The sequence below is a fragment of the Canis aureus genome, chromosome 18 (assembly GCF_053574225.1).
Source record: "Canis aureus isolate CA01 chromosome 18, VMU_Caureus_v.1.0, whole genome shotgun sequence".
Classification (NCBI taxonomy): Eukaryota; Metazoa; Chordata; class Mammalia; order Carnivora; family Canidae; genus Canis; species Canis aureus.
The window spans coordinates 20740815-20761807 of record NC_135628.1 but is presented as its reverse complement, the minus strand read 5'-3'; the positions used below and the strand labels follow the sequence as shown (position 1 = coordinate 20761807).

General features: G+C 51.0%; 4 protein-coding genes and 1 long non-coding RNA gene across 18 annotated transcripts in view; 2 read left to right on the top strand and 3 right to left on the bottom strand.

Annotated features, from left to right (window-relative positions):
• Window positions 1-1322: 1322 nt before the first annotated feature.
• Window positions 1323-6927, bottom strand: HOXA1 (homeobox A1). Of its 7 annotated transcripts, none has more exons than XM_077856450.1 (4): window positions 6481-6927; window positions 6034-6135; window positions 3322-4027; window positions 1323-2841 (listed from the first exon to the last, which is right to left on the bottom strand). In XM_077856450.1, the coding sequence occupies exons 3-4, from the start codon at window positions 3965-3967 to the stop codon at window positions 2486-2488; spliced, it is 1002 nt and encodes a 333-aa protein (XP_077712576.1). In that variant the 5' UTR covers window positions 3968-4027; window positions 6034-6135; window positions 6481-6927; the 3' UTR covers window positions 1323-2485. The 7 variants fall into 7 exon arrangements, with proteins under 7 accessions (XP_077712576.1, XP_077712578.1, XP_077712577.1 ...); XM_077856452.1 differs by having other exon boundaries at window positions 3322-4023; XM_077856451.1 differs by having other exon boundaries at window positions 6034-6927.
• On the top strand, window positions 4121-7914 carry LOC144288695 (uncharacterized). 2 transcript variants are annotated; one of them, XR_013356661.1, is made up of 2 exons: window positions 4121-4433; window positions 7780-7914. XR_013356661.1 is itself a non-coding variant. In XM_077856455.1 (2 exons), the coding sequence occupies exon 1, from the start codon at window positions 5956-5958 to the stop codon at window positions 6949-6951; it is 996 nt and encodes a 331-aa protein (XP_077712581.1). In that variant the 5' UTR covers window positions 5698-5955; the 3' UTR covers window positions 6952-7014; window positions 7780-7914. The 2 variants fall into 2 exon arrangements, 1 of the variants encoding a protein (XP_077712581.1); XM_077856455.1 differs by lacking the exon at window positions 4121-4433 and adding an exon at window positions 5698-7014.
• Window positions 7915-8362: 448 nt separating this feature from the next.
• HOXA2 (homeobox A2) lies at window positions 8363-11533 on the bottom strand. Its single transcript, XM_077856441.1, has 2 exons — window positions 10124-11533; window positions 8363-9477 (listed from the first exon to the last, which is right to left on the bottom strand). Exons 1-2 carry the CDS (start codon window positions 10506-10508, stop codon window positions 8738-8740), a joined length of 1125 nt encoding a protein of 374 aa, XP_077712567.1. The 5' UTR covers window positions 10509-11533; the 3' UTR covers window positions 8363-8737.
• LOC144288705 (uncharacterized) lies at window positions 11298-20741 on the top strand. Of its 2 annotated transcripts, none has more exons than XR_013356676.1 (4): window positions 11298-11903; window positions 13774-16096; window positions 18200-18355; window positions 19755-20741. It is a non-coding gene; the product is annotated as an uncharacterized LOC144288705 (long non-coding RNA). The 2 variants fall into 2 exon arrangements; XR_013356675.1 differs by having other exon boundaries at window positions 18200-18359.
• Window positions 15148-20993, bottom strand: part of HOXA3 (homeobox A3) — a 45505-nt gene continuing 39659 nt past the window's right edge. For all 6 annotated transcript variants that reach the window (XM_077856433.1, XM_077856434.1, XM_077856432.1 and 3 more), the window contains 2 exons: window positions 18279-18927; window positions 15148-16890 (listed from right to left, as the gene is read on the bottom strand). In XM_077856433.1, coding sequence (XP_077712559.1) covers window positions 16091-16890; window positions 18279-18807 — 1329 coding nt within the window. In that variant the 5' untranslated portion in view covers window positions 18808-18927 and the 3' untranslated portion in view covers window positions 15148-16090. The remainder of the gene's footprint in view (window positions 16891-18278; window positions 18928-20993) is intronic.

Below are 20993 nucleotides of genomic sequence, written 5' to 3'. Positions count from 1 at the left end.
CTGCAAAGTCCAGGCTTGCCCCCTTTGACAGGGAAGTACAGGAAGTCTCATGGGTGCTCGAGGAGACCTGCAAATTCCAAGTTTTTGTAGGATTTCTCCTCCCACTGCCAGCCCATCCTTTGTGAAACACCCTTTGTAGAGGAAGAAGGTCATATGCCTGTATTTGTGATGCTGTATCTCTGCTCTACCCTTGGAGCTCAATTAAAGCCTCTGAAAATGTGCGAAGGCGAAGGAAAAGTGGTAAGAGATCTGGGAGGAGAGCCATTTTGAACACTTTGATTTGCTGGCTTCCTCTGTTTGAGAGCAGACACTTGCCTCGGTTGGAAACAACTTGAATATTGAAGGACTTCCAGGCATCTCTTCTTTATGAGCTCCTGGACTCTCCTTTCTCTCTATCCTACTTTAAGGGCCAAAGTAGGGGAGAACTGTTAATATACAGATAGGTAAAAGATAGGCCTCCCTCTGACATGTTTCTGCTGGCAAAGGAGACTATATTCCAACTGCTGGAAGCATCTGTCAAGCCCAGAGAAGAAAATAGAAACTTTTTTTCTGGGTTAGGGGATTAGAACTGGGTTATGGATTAGAGCAGACCCATTACAGCCGAGGAGGCTATGAAATCAAAGCTGAATCTGATGGGAATGAGATATGTAACCCAGAGGAGCTGGGCAGGAGGGCCTGTAGAGAGTGGCAGGAAGGGAAGGGTACTGACAGGAGGGACAGGAGGAGAGAGGCAAGGGTTTCCTGAAAACAGACCATACTCGATTTAGAGGATGGAATATACTGGAACACTGCCTGACAAGCAGAAAAAGAAGAGGGTTAAAGTGGAGGCCTTGCCCTCAAACAGCTTTATACTGGAGCTCATTAAATGTGAATCCCTTAGCTCTTGGTTCACTGATGTGAGGAAAGACGGACTGAAGAGTTTGGGCTTTTGAAGGGCGTTCTGTTTATACATACGTCAACATTCAGTTGGAGGTGAAAAGGTTAGCACTTGACCCAGGAAGTATCCATGTTTCTTTCAAAAATAGATCTGCCTTATAAATTTCTTCACCATCCATTTTTTTCCATTATGAACTTGGATTATAATAAAGGAACTATTGTTATTTTAAACAAAGTCAACCTATTAAATAGGCATTCGCTAGGTGCCATGACACTCACAGGGGAAGTTTCAGCTACATAATGGAAAGCCATTTACTTTTTTTTCAAGGAAAGGCCCACCTCTGAAAGTGCACACCACCCTTCCCCAGCAACCATGTGAAATGAGCCAATCTTGTTGGAACCAACAAATTGCAGCCAAGCCAAATACAGGGATGCTTAAGCATATGTGAAACTTGAATATATTTATTACAGACATCTTAAGACCCGTAAACTCTGCTCTGGATCACATTACTCCAGGATCACAGAGCTGTTCATGATTGTACAGGAAAGGGGGAATATCATAGACTCACAAAGAATAACTGATATAACTCAGTGTGGTACTTCAGGGACATGAAAACATTGTGCGACATGCAAAAGACTATTCACGAATCACACAAAATATACATTCATTGTGCCATCCATCACATTAACAAGTGAGCTGAAAATACATCATATCCAGCAAAGATAACTGTGGAAGGAAGAAGCTGGCTTGAATAATACCTTTAGGTTCTGAATAACCCAGCACAAATTTTAAATAGAGTGTGGCCAGAGAAACAATAAATGGGGTGGGGATGGGGAGAGACTTAGCACAGGAAGCAAGGTTTTCGAACCTTGTGTTTTTTAGGTCTTCCTAACTCACCAAAAGAACAAATGCAGGCTACCCTCTGAGGCATCTGACTGAGTTTAAGTAAGCAATTTTATTCTTTAACCTATAATCACATATAAAATTGTACCAGCTTTGAGTTACCCACCCTGTTTTAATCACTTAATCTAAACATTTCTAGAAAATCTGTATAAAGATAAATCTCTCAGGACAAAGTATTTACAACCAGCAAACACACACATGAAATTGAATTAAATTAAGGGATGAATTAATTGTGTAAACACGCTCATAGTGCATCTCTTCTTTATGAGCTCCTGGACTCTCCTTTCTCTCTATCCTACTTTAAGGGCAAAGTAGGGGAGAACTGTTAATATACAGATAGGTAAAAGATAGGCCTCCCTCTGACATGTTTCTGCTGGCAAAGGAGACTATATTCCAAAGGACATCTAAAAGGAACAGATTCTGTGGAAATCTTCCAAAAGTAGGGAGGGGTGTTGGGAGCCGTCAAAAAATTGATTATGGCACCTAATCTGCATCAAGGAGTTAGCACACACACACACCTCAATCAAGCCTCTAATCTAGAATTCTCTGGAAACACACTGTCCTGGCCAGGAGCTCCCCAGATAGGATCAGAAAGGAAGAGAGAGACTGTAAATGGAAAGGAAGATAAGCTAAGAATGTGCTTTGGGTAAGAAGTCCCCAGCCCTCAGAGTAGCCTGGGTTGCGGAGTCTGGGGCTGGGTGGGCCTCAGTGGGAGGTAGTCAGAGTGTCTGAGGTAGAAGACCCCGGAGACGGAATGCAGGGCGAGGAGCTGGACTTCTCTGAAGATTCCTCCGCCTTCTCCTCACTTCCTGGCGGGGTGGCAGGGGAGATGGGCAAGAGGCCCTCTTTCTCTCGTTTCTTCTGCTTCATCCGGCGGTTCTGGAACCAGATCTTCACCTGGGTCTCGTTGAGCTGCAGGGATGCTGCGATCTCCACCCTGCGGGCGCGGGTCAGATACTTATTGAAGTGGAACTCCTTTTCCAGCTCGGTGAGCTGCTTGGTGGTGAAGTTGGTACGCACTGCATTCGGTTGACCCACGTAGCCGTACTCTCCAACTTTCCCTGGGGACATGGTGGGGAGCGATGAGAGAGAAAGATAAAAATTTTTACCGTCCATATGAGATCCCCTATATGCTTCAGAGCAACATTCAGGTAAAGGGGAGATCAAGAATTTCTCAACAGAAACTGGGCTGGGAAAGGAGACTGATGAGGTGTAAAGTGTTAATCTGAAGTCAACCATTTGCATGGTCAGACTGGTGATTAATGGAGCCTGGAGATATTAACAGAACCACCCCCCAACCACCACACAAACACACACCCCTACCCACTTCCTACTCCAGAACCTCTAAAACTCAGCCTCTTGGGAAACACAACACTCCCAGATGCTCCTTTGCCCCGATACACCTGGGCACTCTCTCCACACCCTACAACACCGGTGGGAAGAAGCAAGAACTTTTCTTAAGTATTAATTTTCCTTGGCAACTAAGCAAACTAGCTCCTTCCAGAACCATCAAGGAACATCCAAAGAATGGCAAGACTGACCTGTTTTGGGAGGGTTTCTTTTGACTTTCATCCAGTCAAAGGTCTGTGCTGGAGAAGAGGTCTCTGATGTAGGGGAGCGACAGGCTTCTTGGTGGCTGGCGTGGAGAGGGGACAAGGAGTTATTATACGTGGCCAGGGCCAGGCTCTGGTGCTCTTGTCCATATGAGTGGTGAATGTACTGAGGCGAGCCCACCGCGCCCCCGGCATAACCCTGGTGGTGGTGGTGATGCTGGACCATGGGAGATGAGAGATTTCCAGAGTAAGCTGCGGGAGCGCACGAGGGGTACCCACCACTTACTTCTGCTTCCTGATTTAATGCGTAAGGGCTGTAAGGCGCGCCGAAGTTCTGCGCGCCATAGCTTGGACCACAACTCGAATGGGAGTAGGACACCCCCAGGTTCCCGGGAGTCTGGTAGGTGGCCGCTTGGGGGTGGTGATGGTGGTGGTGGTGGTGGGGCGGGCTGATCTGCACCCCCCTGCCCACTAGGAAGCGGTCGTCGCCGCCACAGCTGTTAGCACTGACCGCGCACGACTGGAAAGTTGTAATTCCATGGTCGGAAGGGTAGGCTCGCGCTGAGCAGGTCCCTGAGTCGCCACCGCTGAGGATGGGGTATTCCAGGAAGGAGCTCATTCTTGCATTGTCCATCTGTCACTGAGGGACCGGGTCCTGCGAAGCCCTGGGTGACCGTGCCAACTTTCTCACTTCCTCCATGGGGCCGGAGAAGAAAAATGATATGAATGTACAGTGCGCAAGAGGGGGGGCGCGAGGGCGGAGGGCGCAGGGGGAGGGGCACGTGACTCCGCCAGCCAATGGCGGAGCCTCCTGCGAAAGTTTGCTGGCTCCCGCGGTGATGGATCACCGTTTCAGTGGCATTTAAATCCCCGGCGCTGCTCAGTCTAGGTGACGCGCAGTCGCCCCCCCAGGCAGCCCAGGCGGCGGCGGCAGCTGCGGCGGCTGCAGGGGCAGATTCGGAGCGCTGGGCCGAAGGGGAGCAGCCGCCACCCTCTGCGCGCGCCGACTGCGCTCTCCCCCCCTCCGGGAGGTGGGGGCTGGGAGGCATCCCCGTCTCCGCCCCCTCCCCACCGAGCACAGAAAGATGAACTGGCGAGAGGTGAGAAGGGAAGAGGGCTCCGTCTCTCCGGGGTCGGGAACCAGCGGGCCAGAGCTCGCCGCCCTGCCACCAGCTCGGGGCCCGAGCCCGCCGTGCGCGGAGCAGGAACGGCAGCTCCCCGGGCGCTTTTCAGTCCACAGTCCCTGCTGCGGTGCCGGGGCAGCGAGAAGCCCAGGGGACAGTGGCGTAGGACGAGGCTGGGCCACCAGCTCTCCAAGCTCGGAAGGGAGAGGGAAGTGGGCAGAGGATTGGCCTGCAGGACCCCAGGTGGGCGTGGAGGGGACAAGAGCAAGGGAGAAAAAAAACAAAAAAACAAAAAAAACCCTCCCTTCTCCAAGGAGGGTCTCCGAACCCTACTCCCTCCACCCTAACATTATTAGCAAGGCAATGAGAAGCTTCTGTAATTCGACGCCCGGGAGCGGGTGATTGGTAGTATTTCAGCTGGCCGGAAAAGGCCGGGGGTGGCCGGGCTCTTCGCCCTCCCTCTCTCCTCGCTCTCCGCCCCTTTCTCCTCCCCACTCGGCTTTGCTCCGGGAGCCCTACGGGATCCGGAGCAGCTCGGCCGCGGGATTTTGAAGGGTTGGAGGCGGGGGAGAAAGATGACGCTAGCGGACGTGGCCAGCGTGGGGGCCGGGCGGTGCGCTGCAGGCCATCTGCCGGCTCCCCCGGACCCAGGAGTCTGCGCGCTCCGGCAGGGGCCTCAAAGGGCGAGCCCGCAGCTCCAACAAAATACGCTGAGCTCCCCCCGCAACGGTGCTCGTTTTCTGCAGGGGGGATGTTGGGAGTGGTAGGGCCTCCTTTATCCACTGACCGCCCCCTCCCCTTTCTACTGCACGTCTGAGGTGGGGGGTAGGGGCTGGCAGGTGGGAGGGGCGGGGGACAGATGGCTGATGGTGGACGGGATATTTTCTTCTTCCCCAACACCTCCTCCCCTTTGTAACTGCCTGTGTAGTTCCTTGTGTGAACCTTCAAGTCTTTCCCTAGAGAGACACGTGCAAATCTGAGCGTCATCCCAGGCCAGGGGTCCTGTTTTCCATCACCCTCATCCTACCCTGATGCTGACGGGGTCGTTAATTGCTGTTTACTATTAGGTTTCGTGTCAACCCTTGGCTTGTAGAGAGAAAATGCCAAACTGAGACCGAGGATTGATGCATTCTTAGGTAAAAGAAATCCAGAGATCATCCAAAAAGCTTTGCAGCCAATGCAGCATAGATTTGTCTCTGACCCTGTGTACCACATCGGAATCGAACAGATAAAAGTAATCTGAGGATGGGGTTCCCACTCCCCTCTAGCTTTCCTTCCCCAGTTAGAAGAAGAAAGTTTTGCTCGAGGCAGGCACATTTCAAGTGTGTTAGTCAACCTTTCAGGGTTCTCCATCCTGTTCTCCACTTATAGAAGGCTTCCCCCCTCCCAAGTCGCCCCTTCCCCCAGGGGAAACTCTTGCAGAAGTCAGACTACGGATTCCCTCAGTAGCAAAGAAACATTTCCCCCCCAACATTTCCTTTTGAAATGGTATTTTTAAATGACCTTTGACCTATCCCCAACCCCGGTTAAGAGAGAGCATGGACAGGAAAGGTCACTCCTGCCCCAATTTCAGCACCTGGGGACGTTCATCTTCGAGAAGGGAAAAGGAAAGGCGGCCCTTCTGGAGGCGGCTTCTTTGGGAGCTCCAGGCTTCCAGCGACGGGGAGAGGAGGGGCTCCTGTCGGGAAGGAGGTGGAACGTGAGAGGGTCCGTGCTGGCATTGCGGACGATCTGCCTTCCGAACCAAAGGACGTCCTTTCCCCTGGCCTCACTCCTTTGTTGGCTTCTTCAGCCCGGGTTTGCGCAACCCCCTTGGCCGCAGGGCTCGCTCCACAAAGCGCCCCGGGCCGCAATCGCTTCCCTTCCTCTGCTAGTTCTCGGCCTCTGCGCTCCACTCCTTCCACTTCTCTTCCTCCCTCCGGGCCTCATTCCAGAGCCAGCACGGGTGGGGGTGTTTTTCTTGGGACCACATGCATGCGCTTGCACACGGGCCCGCAAGCGCTCGGGGCCGCGACCGACCCACCTCCGCGCACTGCTCCCGGCTCCCGGCTCCCGGCCCGCCGGACTCTCGCAGCCCAGCCGGCTCCGCCCCGGCTGGCCGCCCGGAGCGCTGCTCTCCGGTGTGGCTTACAAAGGCAGGCTCCCCTGGCCTCGGGCCCGTAAGGCTTCCGTAGCTCGGTTCTTTCCCCACCCCCACGAAATCCTGGGGCTCACTCCGCCTTGCAGAAGACCCTGGGCCTCGGGGCGTGTAGGCCAGCGCCCCACGACTCGAGCTGAAGTCCCTTTAAATGCCCCGGGAGAGAGAGTGGGCGAGAGGAGAGCTCGATCGCTATTTAAACGAGGACCTGCGAGCGGCTTGCTGGGCTCAAAGCGCCTCTTCCAGGGCTCTGCTCTAGCAAGGGAAGGAGCAAGGAGGAGACAAAACGCTGCCGAGGCCCGGAGCTGTTCATGGCATCCGCGGCTCAGCCAAGCTGTTGTTTTAAAAGAGCAATAAAAATGAATTATGACTAAACGCCTTCTAACTTAATGCTTTCGGACGGGGATCCCCGGCAAATACGTAAGAGGATTTTTATTTGTGCATGTGTTCCTGCAATTGATCTCTTTGATGACATTCTCATTCATAGAAAGCGTTTGATTTATGAGCGTAGGACGAATCGCAAACAGCAGCGGCTCAGCCGGGGCTGCGGCCGGGCCGCCCTGCTCAGTTCCGCGCCTGGAGCTGGAGACCCGCCCGGGTCCTCACACGCCTCGGCCGCTGCCAGGATTTAGGGGGCAAAAGGGTGGAGGAAAGTAGGGTGCAAACCCATGGAGAGAGATCGCGATTTCTTTGTAACTTCCGAGCCTTAGCTGTTAAGAGCCGGGCTCCTAAATCAACCCGCCCCCCACACATGTTGCTTACACGCTGCGTTTTCTCACGGTAAGTGGCCATCGCGGCAGAGCTCAGTAAGGGAAAGATCAGCATGGGGAGATGTAAGAAGGGGGAAAGAACCAGAACAACCCAGTAACGTGCCCTAGATCACATTTTATTGATATTTTATTTAAAGTGCTTGTTCTCTTTCTTTCTAGAAACTGGGTTAATTTATAACCTAGGGCGCAGAAACTCTCCATTTAAAATCTCAACTTGGTAACCTGACTTCACAGCTTTAATGATCCATTATTTGCCATGTAAACAGATTTAAGAATGAAATATTGATTTTTCTGACCCTGAAAAAAAGAATCCTAGAATGACTGAACCAAAGGATTGGAAAGAACCCTTTCTGAAGTGCATTTTCCAGCTAGTAACCATTGTTTTGTTTTGTTTTTGTTTTTCTCTACCTTTTAGGTCTGTTTGCCTGGACCCATCAACAGCTGGGAGACTAATCAACCACACTGAAAATGTTTCCGGGATTGTGGGGGAGGGGTTGGAATGTAGATGTTTGAAACAAATGTGTATAAATAAATGAATTTTGATAACTTAGTTATTGACCTGAAGACTGGTAGCTTGTTAAAGAAACTCCATGTTCCTCCTTCCTGGAGTTGGGGGTTTCTGTAGGCACTTTATTTCGCCACTTTCAAAAGCTTGGGCTTGGCTCAGCCCTGGGGCTGCCCAATTCTGTTTCTATCACCAATTTAAATCTATGGCTTGAACCTCTACACTGAAAAACCAAATCCATTCCCTTTAAAAAGAAAGAAAGAAAAAAAGGAAAGAAAAAAAAAACACTTCTCAGAAGTCCTAACCATTTTCTGGCTTTCTTTTTTGTTGTTGTCTGTTGAAGACTTTGAACATGCCCCCTTAATAAATATATTAAAATGGAAAAAGAAGATGGATTGTGACCAGAATTTTATTTACCAAGTTAGACTAAAAGAAGAAAAAGAAACCGTTATGAGCCTTGAGAAAGAGGGGGGAGAAAAAAATAAGAAGCTACTTATAGCAAAGGAGAATTTATTCTACCAAAAATACTCATGACAATGCATCCTAATGTAATACAAAAATAAAAAGAAAGTGAAGATACAATTATATGATCACTTTCTTGCAGGCCTCATATATTGCTTTCAGGAAATCACATAGAGGGTCGTTGGATTAGATTTAGAACAACTAAAACTCCAAAATAATCTGTAAAGATGGCTCTGAGACTGGATCAGAAGAATCACTAAACAGAAAATCTTCCACATTTAGAGGAGAGACAGGGTAGGTCTAGGAGAAAATAAAATAAAAATCAACTCTCTCAGAATAAAAGAAGGCCAAACCACCTGGTCAAAGGGGGTTTTGTTTTGTGATGCTTTGTTTTGCTTTAATGTTTTTAGTAATTCAGATGCTGCAAGTCGATTGTGGTGAGTGTGTCTGTAAAAAAGTCAAAGCTGTCAGCTGAAATATCTACGGGACTGTCGAGGGAACCTGGCAAACTGGGCGAGACTGCATCTGAAAGCTGCAGGCAGGAATCTGTGGAAAAAACGTTAAAGTCCTGCAAAGAGGGGACCTCCAGGGTCTCGGGACTGTCATTGTTTAGACCAGAGCCACAGTTCTGGCCCATTGTTGACAAGCAGTTAGAAACAGTGGGTGACTGGTGCTGAAAATGTTTCAGATTTTTCTCATTGCTGGTTAAAGGCGAAACTGGGAAACTTTGGGAGTCGCCATTGTGTCCATTGGGAGCCTGCTGCTGAGAGAGGGCATTTTGCTGAAAAGTGTAACCTTCTCTCTCCAGAAGGGCCCCGGAGACGCTGAGGGCTTGCTCAAAGAGAGACTTCTCTTCCTCGTCCTCCTCCACTTTCTCAGAGTCTTCGAGGCTTTTAAATTTCCCTTCGCTGTTCTGGTTCTCCTTGCACTGGGTCTGCCTCTTGTGCTTCATCCTCCGGTTCTGAAACCACACTTTCACTTGTCTCTCAGTCAAATCCAGCAGCGCTGCAATTTCCACCCTTCGGGGTCTGCAAAGGTACTTGTTGAAATGAAATTCTTTCTCCAGCTCCAAAAGCTGCGTGTTGGTGTAAGCAGTTCTCAGGCGCCGGGAGCCCCCGCCGCTGCCATCGGCGATTTCCAGGGATTCTGCGGAAAAGGAAACCAACAAGAGACACACGCACAGTTGGAGGTGGAGGGGTCCGAGCGGGGTTATTCCACTGGAGAATAAATATAGCAGAAAAGATCAACTGCAACAAAATGGCCGCCCCTGGATGCAGGAGAGCTATTGTGCTGCCTTTCCTGGGAGCCCAGCCCGGGGAGACCCCATCTCTTCCACCTCCATCAAATTCCTGCCTGTGGCTCCCCCCAACCTCTCCATCCGGGAGCAAACTTTATATTAGCCACACCACAATTTATAATTAATGCATCAGCTGCTTAGCTGAGCAAGAGCGATCTATCACTCTTCATTACTGTCAAAAAGCCAAACTCTAGGACAACTAGACAAGAGGAGGTCAGTTCCAACTCAAATAAATCATCCCACATTACACAAGTTAGGGAAAGTTTTCGCCCCCCTCTTCTTAAAAATATATGTGTGTCTCATTGTGCAGCGCAGGACCCCTTTTCTCTCCATCAAACCCACTCCTGAGCCCACAGGGGAAGGGAAGGCAGCCAAGCATCTCTCCTCTCTCCCCCTGCTCTCCCAGCCCACGCTCCCCTCCCCCAGAGCGGCTCCCCGGGCAGCCCGGGCGGGGAGAAGGGGTCCCGGGACCTGGGGCCAAGTCTTTGGACTGACCTTTGTGGCCGAGGCAGGCAGGGCCGGTGGCGGCGGCGGCGGCGGCGGCGGCGGGCGGCAGCGCGGTTTTCTTGGCCGCCTTCTTCTCCTTCATCCAGGGGTACTCGGGCGGCTGCAGGGCGCCGGCGGGCACCGGACTGCCGCGGCTGCCCGCGGGGCTCGGCTTGGGGCGGCCGCCAGCGCCGTGGCGAGGGTGACTGCCCGGGTTCAGGCTGGGAATGGTCTGCTCAAAAGGAGGAGGAATCAGTGTCGAGTGTGAAAGCGTCGAGGTCTTGATTGATGAACTTTGAAATGTATCAGCGACAGGGGGAAAAGATGTCAGGCACTCAGCGAGCGACGGCTGGCTATTGATAAAACCAATCTCTCGCTCAAATTCGTAATTCATGGCCTTCTCCTTGGAGCCCCCTCGGAGAAAAAGTTCCCTCTTCTGGAGGGGCTTTGGGGGGGCAAGGCCCAAGAAAAAGACGAGAGCAGAGGAAAAAAAAAATCTATCATAGAAGATCGCTGCTGGGGTGTTTTTTTTCTAATTCACTGATTACAGCCGTATGGGGACCGCGCTACTATTAAACTATTGAATTCATGGAGACAAGGTTGAAATTGGACCGAATTGGCTGTCACATGATTGCTTCTGCCCAATGACAATTTGGGCTTTAATCAAAAGAAGCCACTGTCTGTTTGATTGATCCAAAAAAGTCGGGAAGGAACGCCTCATTGGGGGCCAGCGAGGCTTTATTTACACTTTTTTCAGGGCAAAAATACATATAGGTGGGTGTGGGTGGGGATGCCCGGGAGTGCGTGGGGGCCAGGGTGCCTGCCTGCCTCCTGATCTGCACAGATCTGGTGTGCGCGCCTGGGAGTGTGTGGAGTGTGAGTGTGTGCGAGTGTGAGCCCTGCTGCCGGCCCGCCGGCGGCTGCCCTCTGCCTCCCCCGCACACTCCGCGCATTGTTTGGGACTGTCGGGAAGACGCCTCGCACCTCACAAATCATTTAAGCACCTCAGTCTGACGCCTGCAGTCATTAACAAAGTAATCCATTAATCTTCAAAGTTTTGACACCCGAGAGCCCCGCATCCCAGCCACATAAGTTCTGCTAAGGCAGGAGGAAGGAGCAGAGGGAGAGGGGAGATGAGACAGGGAGAAGAAAGAGAGAGGGAGAGGGAGGGAGAGAGGGGGGGAGAGAGAGAGAGAGAGAGAGAGAGAGAGAGAAGGAGAGAGAAGGAGAGGAAGAGAGGAGACACAGAAGAGAGGATTCATTTTGGGGTCTCCCCTCTTTTATTCCCCTTTTCCTCCTCCGCCTTTTCTAACCAGTTCCTGGATCTCACAAGTGATCCTTGTTTTCCTTCCTCTCTGTCTTTACCTCTTTTCATCTTTTTTTCCCTCTTCTCCCCTCTCCCCTTCCCTCTCACTTCTGTCCACCTCTCCTTCCCCAAACCCCTCCCGCATGCCCTCGCCCCCCTCCCAAAGCCCAGCTCCGAGTCCTCGCCCCCGGACCCGGACCCGGCCCATTGTTAGCCGGCTTTTCCAGGGCAGCTAGGCATCTGGCTCCAGAGGGAAGCGGAAGACGGGAGGCGGCTCTCAAAGCTTCCCAACCTTCCTGTGCCATCAACTTTTCAGGAGTGGCTCGAGAAAGATAGATGCATGTGCCAAGCAAGACAACAACCCCAGGTCCATGTGTCCAAATCCCTGTAGCCAGGGCGGCGGCCAACCAAAGCAATGCCACCCGGAGCAGGCTCCTGCGGCTCCTGGCATTCTGGGTTTCATACCCGTAGGGCTCGGGTGCGGTGAGTATTTCTGATTTCCAGGAAGTCTGTTGGAAGTTAGCAGCAGGGAGGGAGAAGGCGCTTGTTCCTCTTCTTCCTTCCTTCCTTTCTTTCTCTTTTTCTTTTTCTTTTCCTCTCCTTCTCCTGGTCCTTTTCGCTCTGATTGGGGGCTTGTGCGTTCAGATGCAATGTGTGTTCCCCTGGCAGCCCAAATCGTCTCCCGCACCTTTCTGCTCCTTGGCCACCAGCGATGTTTGCACTCAGGTTCTGCTGTGGGAAACAGCACCGCAGGTGAGAGAGGGCAACCTCAGGAGGAATTATAAAGGTTCTCTTTTCTCTGTTCACTCGCTCTCTTTTCCAATTCGGAGACTTGAGACTGAGGGCATCTTGGACTGTGCTGGAGGGTTCAAAAGATAACACCTTTAGGAATCAAACAATAACTTTTTACAAATCCACCAAGCCAGAAGGAGGGGAGGAGGCTGAGAGAGAAATCTGAAGGTATCTCTTTTCCCTCAAACCCTGAGGATGATGATTCGCTTTTGCTTCCTTTGAAATGGACCAAGTGATCAGACTCCCCCAGGCCGGCAGGCATCCGTGGCAGGAAAATAAATCATTCTGATGGCCAGGGAGAGAGAGGTTGGTGGGGGAGAAAAATCTACGTAGAAAACAAGAAAGGCCGACCGCAGCACAAGGCTAGGACTCCATTTCTGAGGCCAGCATCAAAGGGGGCTTGGGTTGGAAATTAGATATAAAGCGGCCTCCATCATTGACTAGCCCAGAGCATCGCCTTACAGATAGAGATGCTATTTTGGAAAATGTGAGGTTTTTCAGTTTTCTTGCTTTTATTCCAAACAAAGCTCTGAAGGAAGTCTGGGCGCGATCAATCTTGCTCACCAAAAGCCTTGACAGCTTCTGGCCCTTAAGAACACATTTCAGCTTCGAGCTCTTTCCAAGATCAAATGTGGCCGAGCAAAGAGGAGAGCAGGAAACGCAAGTAAACAAGGAAAACTAGTCTTTTTAAAGATATCTTTTTGGCAGCAGGAAGAGTTATAAGGCTGCTTTTAGGAAAGGTGCTTTGCACATTCTGGGATAGTGGCTTTTGGCATTTGCTTTTACCAGAAATAATATTGAGGGGCTAAGGGGAGGGGGAGCTATGGAGAGGGAGCAGCGCTGCCCCCATATCGCTGAGGCTTTGTCAGGGGCTGCGTGGGTGAGAGCTTTCTGCTCGCCTCAGCGGCCTTAATTCAAATACCATCTGGAAGCAAACCCTTTTCTTTGCCCATTCAACATTGAAATCTTCCCCAAATCTGTTACTTTAACTCAGGAATATTTTAATAAGGACTTATTTTTAATATCTTTGAAGCTGGAGGTGAGATCAATATTTTTTTTCTCTTTGAAACCCAAAATGAATGTTTTGACTGCCAAGATATGGGAAATGATATTGGAATCTCATTTAAAAATCTGTGCCCTGAGGGAAGGAGGATGCCTCCAAACCAGTCCCCTCTCAAATAAACAGCAGATTTTAGAAATGGGTTCAAATAGTGGTATCTATGCAAGATTTTGCTCTGTGAATGGATAGCACTCGCTCACTGGCTCTCTCCCTTTCTCGATCTCTCGCTCTGTCTCGTGTGCTCTCTCCACTGTTCCTTATATTACTAGGTAATTTTATACAGTTCTGTAAAATTTTTACTCATAAGAGGATTCTGTGGTTGCTTAGCCTGCTCAGTTCATATCTGAACAAGCAAAAGACTGGAAGCTCCGGTCCTCACAAAGGTTGGTTTTCCAGCCTCTGCATTTCTGAGGTGCGCCATATTTCGGCAGGGAGGTTGGGGTGGGATGAGGAGCAAATCTACTCAAACTCTTTTTTTTTTTTTTTTTTAATGTGTATCAGGAGCCCAAGAACAGATGTGGGAGAAGCATCTCTGGCTGTGAGAGAAACACCCAGATCTCTACAGCTGCCTGGCTTTGCATCTTCTGAGCCTTTCTCTTTTTCTTAAAATGTGAGAAGGTTTCCTAAAAGCAGCTCCTGTGGACCCAAGAGATACCCCCAAAATGGCTCCAGTGCCTATTTCTAAAGATCACCTGAGGGAGCTTCTCAGGGGAAAGATAGAGGCCATGATGATGGATATTTTGGATTGCAAACAAAATGGCGACATTTTTCACCTCCGTCTCTGAAAGATACAATCCAGGGAGAAGGAGGATTTATTTCTCACATCAGATGCTTCTGATCCTGAGACGCAGGTGGTTCCTCATTTCCAATTTAGAAAGGAGATGTTGATGGGGATACAGTTCTGAGGTTTTCACTTTCTGAATTTGGTTCCTTCTCCAAGCAATTCTTTACTCTGAAGGTAAAAATATTTCCCTTTCCTGTGCCTGCTTTTGCCCCTGCCAGCCAGTCAGTAGGCAGCCCTATCCTAAATCCAGGAGTAGAAATGTAATGTTTAGCTCTTGCAGCATCAAATGAAAGAAGTACTTATAAAATTGCATTTTTATTAGAAAGATACCAATCTCCTTTCTCTCTCCTCCTCCCCCTGGGGCCATAAAAGGAGAGCCAGGAGGGATGAAGGAGAGGAAATAAATCCAGAGGATGCCAAATCCTAAATTCCGGGAGGAAGCCGACGCTGGGAGTCTAGCAGTCCAGGGCAGGGCTGGGGAGGCTCCTGGGAGGTCAGCCTTTCTTTTGCTGGAGACCTGGGCGAGGTTCTGTCTCCTTCAGGCCGCCTAGCTCCCAGGGGCGATATTAGGACTGATTCTTTCCTCCTGGAGCGATGAGGGACGGAAAAAGCATCCACAGAGAGTCCGGTTGCTCCAGAAAATGCTCGGCATCCTCCGCGAGGCTGGTGATGCCCAGGGTTGGGGCACTGGCTGGTCCGCTTTGACCTGGAGGAAGATCTTGGAGAAGACGGCCCAGCGTCACTCCCCGGCGGGGCCTCTCGGGCACCTGTGCGGCCCCGCCGCGCTTCGGGCCGGCTGCCTTTTGTTTCCCCCGCACTCGGCGCTCCGCAGCCCCTGCGCCCGCGCAGGCCCCTCGGCGGCAGCTGGGAACCAGGCAGCCCAGCGGGCTGGCGCTCGGCGCGTCCAGAGCCGCCCGCCTCCAGGAGCTCCTGCAGCCTTCCCAGGAATTGCCGTGCTCCCAGGCGCGCCGCCTGGCCAGGCCCCACTCCGGGCTGGAAGGCTTGCCGCGGCCTGCTCAGCCACTTCGCCTCTGCCTGGATTTCACGCAGACCCCCTTCTTCGGCCAAAGAACCCCTTCTGAACACGGATATTATTCAGAATAAAAACTTTATTTATTTATTTTTTTTTGTTTACTTTCTCAGAATGTGAGCAGCAAGGAATGTAGAACTCTCAAAACAAATCTAGCATTTTTTTTTCACGTTTACAGATTTTTTTTTTTTCAGTTTCGCCGGATGTTACAAACCTAAATCACTGTTTTCAAAAGCTGGATCCTCTCTGGTATTATTGCATCATTATCGTTTTTATAAAGGAATTATATTTCCCTTTCAAATAAAAAATTTTTTCTATGTACGCCAATACACTATTGAACAAAAGGCCCAAGAAACCTTCTGAACAATCAGGGTACAGAATTTCTTTAATATAAATACGAACGGATGGGGATAAATAATACTTAAAACTTAGATTATTCAATGCTTGCAAAAAAAATATAAATAAATCTGACTGTTCACCAGCATACACACACGGAAAGACGTACACTTAGTCATCCTTGCACAGGGAGCCCCTGTTTCAAAGCGCCTTTGATTTTTTCTCGCTCTTTACAAGAAGTGCAATTAAAAAAAAAACTAAAAATTAAGAAAAAAAAAGTAATTGCTTCCCCTCGGGAGCCATAATGTACGAACAAATTCACATTGAAGAACTCGGCTAGAAAATTTGTTCATATACCCTGTTTCTGATCAAAGAGTAGAGAAGGTAAAGGATGCAGGGCCAGCGGCCGAGCGAGGGGTGGGAGGAGATAAACATCGCTACTGATACTGACAGCCATTCCAGCAACCAAGATTGCTACGTCACATAAACTATAAAAACGCGTTACCAAAGAAAACAAAACGGGGTGGGGGGAAGGTAGTGGGGGCGGAGGAGAGAGAAGGGAGGACCGGAGGAACCTTAAAACAAAACCAAAAAAAAAAAAAAAAAGTAAACGTAGAAGAAAGGTGGGGGCAGGGGGACTCTCCTGGCGCGCAGCCCCGAGCCCACCATCACAGGTGGGTGAGCTTGGGGGCTTCCTGAATTCTTCCCTGAGAAGGATGGTGGGCGGTAAGGTCCGTGTAGGTGGGGTGCGGCTCCCCTGGCCCGGGCCCGTGATGGTGGCCGCTGCCCAGTGGCCCAGCACCCCCGTAGTCCATGGCGGCCTGGGCGGCGTGGGGGAGGTGAGTTAGGCCAAAGAGGGCAGGCCCAGAGTTGCTCATGGGCTCCACATAGCTGCCCCCCACGAAGACGGGGCTTCCCTGTAAGTGTGGGGTCCCATAGCTGCCGTTGCCCTGCAGGCCATGCGCGTGTGGGTCGTAGTCGGGTGTACCCCCCGCCCCCGCCGCGGTGTAGCGCTTCTGTGGGGGCGGTGGGGGAGCGCAGCTTGGCAGGGGGGCGGGGTAGGAGGCGGGGGGCAGCCCATAGGCGCCCTGGGGAGGCTTGGAGAAAGGCGGGGGCGACTGGGGCTCATATGGGACGCTGTTGACCAGCGAATGCATAGAGTTCAGATAGCCGCCCGCGCCAGGGGGCACCGGGCTGCGACTTGGGGACTGGCCCCCTGATGACGTCAGCATGCCCTTGCCCTTCTGATCCTTCTTGTACTTCATGCGGCGATTCTGGAACCAGATCTTGATCTGGCGCTCGGTGAGGTTCAGCAGGTTGGCCATCTCCACCCGGCGTGGCCGGCACAGGTAGCGGTTGAAGTGGAATTCTTTCTCCAGCTCCACCAGCTGCGCGCTCGTGTAGGCGGTGCGCGCCCGTTTGGACGACGCCTGCCCAGGCGGGCTCTTGTCGCCAGCGCAGCTCTCCCCTGTGAGGACAGAGAAGAGTGCCGTCAGGGGCGGCCCCAGGCCCCGCCTAGCCCCTGACCCAGCCAGGCCCCTCCTTGCTCCAGGCCCCAAGATCCCTCCATCTGTCAGGGCCCAAAAAGGAGGAGGAGGAACTAGGTGCTGCCCTCTGTCCTGGTGGGGAAACAGTGCCAGTAGCTGGGTAGCTAGTCCTTCCTTCAGTCAAGTTGCAAGTCAGAAGCTTCCCTAAGGGGGGAGAGGTAAGGACAGAAAAGCAGAACCCCCAGTTTGCTTCTCTGGTCTGTATTTCCCTCTTGGAGCTCATCACTTTCTGAATCATTTGCTGATCCCTTCAGGCCTATCAAGAACTACAAGCTCCCTGTGGGCAGGTCTCCTATCACTCCCTTCACAGCACCTGGAATGTGGAGCACCTAATACACACTCAATAAACCTTTCCCCTCTCACTGTCTGACTGAAGGACTGGACATTTGCCTCAACTGGCCACTCATTTTGTCTACCCAGTGGAGATGCTTTGGAGTGGAAGCCCCAATCTGGAAGGCCTTCTGTGCCCAAAGGAAGAGATCCCATTGAAAGTATCAATTTCTAGTGGGGTGACCCAGGCCTCTGATGCCTATTTATTAGGATTCTTCATGTCATCAAGCAGCCTCCCATTTTTGTACACGAATCCTGTGTCCTATCCCCACCCCACCCCTAAATCTTGACTCTGGAGGGTTCCAGATGCTCAGGTTCAGGACAGAGTACTGGCAACTGGAGAAAGCAGGGGCAACAGTGACCAAGATGCTGGGAAGCCCCAGACCCAAGGCCTGTCCTCCAGTTTAGTTCCAGGAGGCCCATGTGGTTCCTATTAGCATGACAAGGCCAAATCCCCTCCCCCAGGAGATCCCTGGCTGCCTTCATTGTACTGAGTAGGGCCTTCCCAGAGGAAGGGCAGCCACTCCATCTACTGGAGCAAAAAATTAAAAATAGGCTCTGTTTATAAGCAAAGTGTTGATTCTCCCTTGGATGGTTGACTAGGCCTGCTTTTATTCTTCCACATTTCAGTGTGGAGTGGATGTCACTGTTTCATTAGAAATGAGGAGTTGTGCTAAAGAGAGAGAGTGGAGCTCAGGTTTGTTGTGTCCAAAGGTCCTAACTCCAAGAGTGGAGCAAGAAGGGATTCCAAACTCACTAGGCCCCACTTGCTCTTGAAGCACTCGAGAGAGGCTCCCATCAGGTCTCTCTCTGGGGGTTCCTGGGCACGCAGAGTCCTGTCACCCCCCCAACCCCCTAGTTTGAGGGAGAAGGAGCAGTTAATTCTTGAAAATGTTCCAGGGCTCCCAGACTGTCCTGGCCGCAGCTGGAAGTGGCCTGGCCAGGCCAGAGGACCCTCCTCCAGAAGGCACCGCTTTACCTGAGCTGGAGCCGCTGGTTTTCTGCTTTGTGTTTTGCCGAGACTCTTTCATCCAGGGGAAGATTTGTTTGGCCACGGTAGGTGAGTTGAGTAGGGGGCTCTTGGCTGCGCTGGCGGGGGTGGGGTTGCTGCTGGCATTCTGAGGTGGGGAGACCGAAGAGGGGGGAGGGGGCGCGGCCGGAGCAGGTGCTGGGGGCTGCGGCGGTGGGGGTTGAGGCTGCTGTGGAGCAGGGGGCGCGGCCTGGGGCGGTGGCGGGGCCAAGGGTGGCTCGCCCAGGCCTGGGGGCTGGCTGGGCGGGCCACTCAGGGTGCGCAGACACGCCTCGCTCAACTCGTGAGCCTTGGGATGGCCCCCGGCGCTGGCGGGCGACTGCAGTGAGCAGGCAGGCCGGTGGTACTCGCCATCGGCGCCCAGGGCCGCGGACGCCGGGTACGGCTGCTGACTGGCATTATAAGCGAACCCGTTGGCTGCCTGGTAGGGGTAGCCACCGTAGATCGCGGAGCTGTCGTAGTAGGTCGCTTTTTGCATCGCGTTGTTTCACGATCTTGATCGCACACACTGACAGGGGCTTGACACCCGTGAGGGCGCACATTGGCACGCCCCCGCGGTCACGTGACGCTCCGCCGCCAATTGCCGCCCCGCGCAGACCTGGGGGGGCGAGAATCGCAGCGCGGTGAGGGCTCCGCGCAAATCCATCTTACTCTCAATAGCTAAGTGACATGAAAGCCATAAAAGAAAAAGTGGTCAGCAATATTTAGCAGCACGACTTGGCCCCGGGCGCAGAGAGCCGCGCTATAAAAAGCCGCTGGAATTTACTGGCAGCTACAAATATTTGCTTAACTTGCGTCTGGAGTTGGGGGGTTTTCCGGGGAGAGAGGAGGAGAGTCAGCGAGGGCTGGAAGTCGGGTCTCCAGACCTGGAGTCCAGAAGAAGAAAGGCTGATGAGCTAGAAAGAAACTGGGGTGGGATTCTTCTTTTCCAGGGAAGGAGAAACTTGGGGGTGTCCCTTCATCACCGCTCTTTAGCCTTGTCCAGTGAGCCCCGCGACTCCTTCCCTCTCAGGATCTTGGAGGAAGGGGCAAGGGGGCACAGGGGAGGTTAGGCTGACAATCTGTTCTCCAATCCTTGCTTACGACTGATATTTGGCAAAAGAGCCCTGACGCGAGGTGACTTCCCATCCAGCCCCTGCCTGGATCTTCCAGCACCCAACAGAGGTATGCATAAAAAATTTTCAGGCAATTGCCCTACTCTACCCCGCTGGGTTTCAGAAGCTGAGCTTGTTAGGCAGTTAATCTATCCCTGTGCAGGGATATGACCTACCTCCTCCAAATGAGCCCCTTGTGGCCAAGAAGGGGAGAGAGAAAACTTTGGATGGAACATCCTGTGTGGGAAGGGACCAACAACAACACTCGCTCTAGCAAGTCAAACTCAAATCCTGGACAGTTCTTTACTCCTTTCCTCTCCCTATTTCTCAGGCAGGACCCAGCAAGCCACTCCCACCTCTTTTCCCCTGTTGCAGAAGGTTCCCAGACTCTCCTGCCTTGGACTTTCTGAGGTGCTGTTATTCAGGGCAACTATCAAATTCTACCTGTTAAAACATGATGGATTAGAGAAAAAAACAACCCACCAGGAACCTGAAAAACCAGCGTTCATCTCCATGACCACGGCTTGAACTCTCCTTCCAACTTAACGATAATAGGTTCTGTCTTAGAAACTGCTATGTAATTTGATGTATGGGGGTCATTTGGCTCCGGACGAGGGATGGAAGCACAAGCCATAAAATCCTGCCAGAGTTCCCTGATCTTTGTGTGCTGTTGTTGTTGATGTTTGTTACTTGGCCTATTTACCTGCTTCAGAGACACCAAGTAAAGGTCAACCCTGGAAATGTTAAAAGCAACTAAAAAGCCTTCTCAACTCTTTTTAAAAATTTATTATTTAGAAAGCAGTTTGCAAAAGTGAAATCTATGTTTTATTTTGTTTTCAACCTTTTCATGGTCAATCTCTGGTTCTCAGCTGAGAAAAGTTCCATGTGAGTTCATGCACACACATACACACACACAGAATGATAATTTCTCTAAGAAAAAAAATGCAATGACAAATTCATGAAGAAAATGGTTTAGTTCATGCCCCAACTATGTATATGTATATTTGAGTCCTGGAGTCATTCAAGTTCTCTAGGACTAGCCGACACTTTGTTAACTAGAAAACACCATCCACCAGCGTATGATTATAATTTTGTTTTTAATAACGGGTTCCTTTGGATTTCATTATTAAAGCAACAATCTGACCAACATCTGGAAAACAAGCACAATTAATTTTCCAGAACCTCAATTAAAAAATCACAGCTTCCCTTATCCGAAGTTACTGTGTGTAATCTTGAGCCCTGGAGTATTGTTTCTATGTTGGAAATAGATAGGAACCAACAGATACCATGATCGAAAATAAATAAAACTTAAAACTGAATAGCAGTTGTGAATATCTCAGTTTCCTGTTCTTTCACTGAAAACAGCTCCTATTACATTTGGCAGTGTTCATGTCTGCCATTATAAAATTTTAAGATAGTAGGCTTGTGCAAAATAAAATGTCAGGTTAAGAAAATTACTCCAGACACTTGAACAGCAAGATATTAGATAAAACAAAATTAAGGTGATTTTGAACGTGCAGCATTTCAAGTGACTTACTAATCCATTATCACAAGCTATATTGGCCGGCTG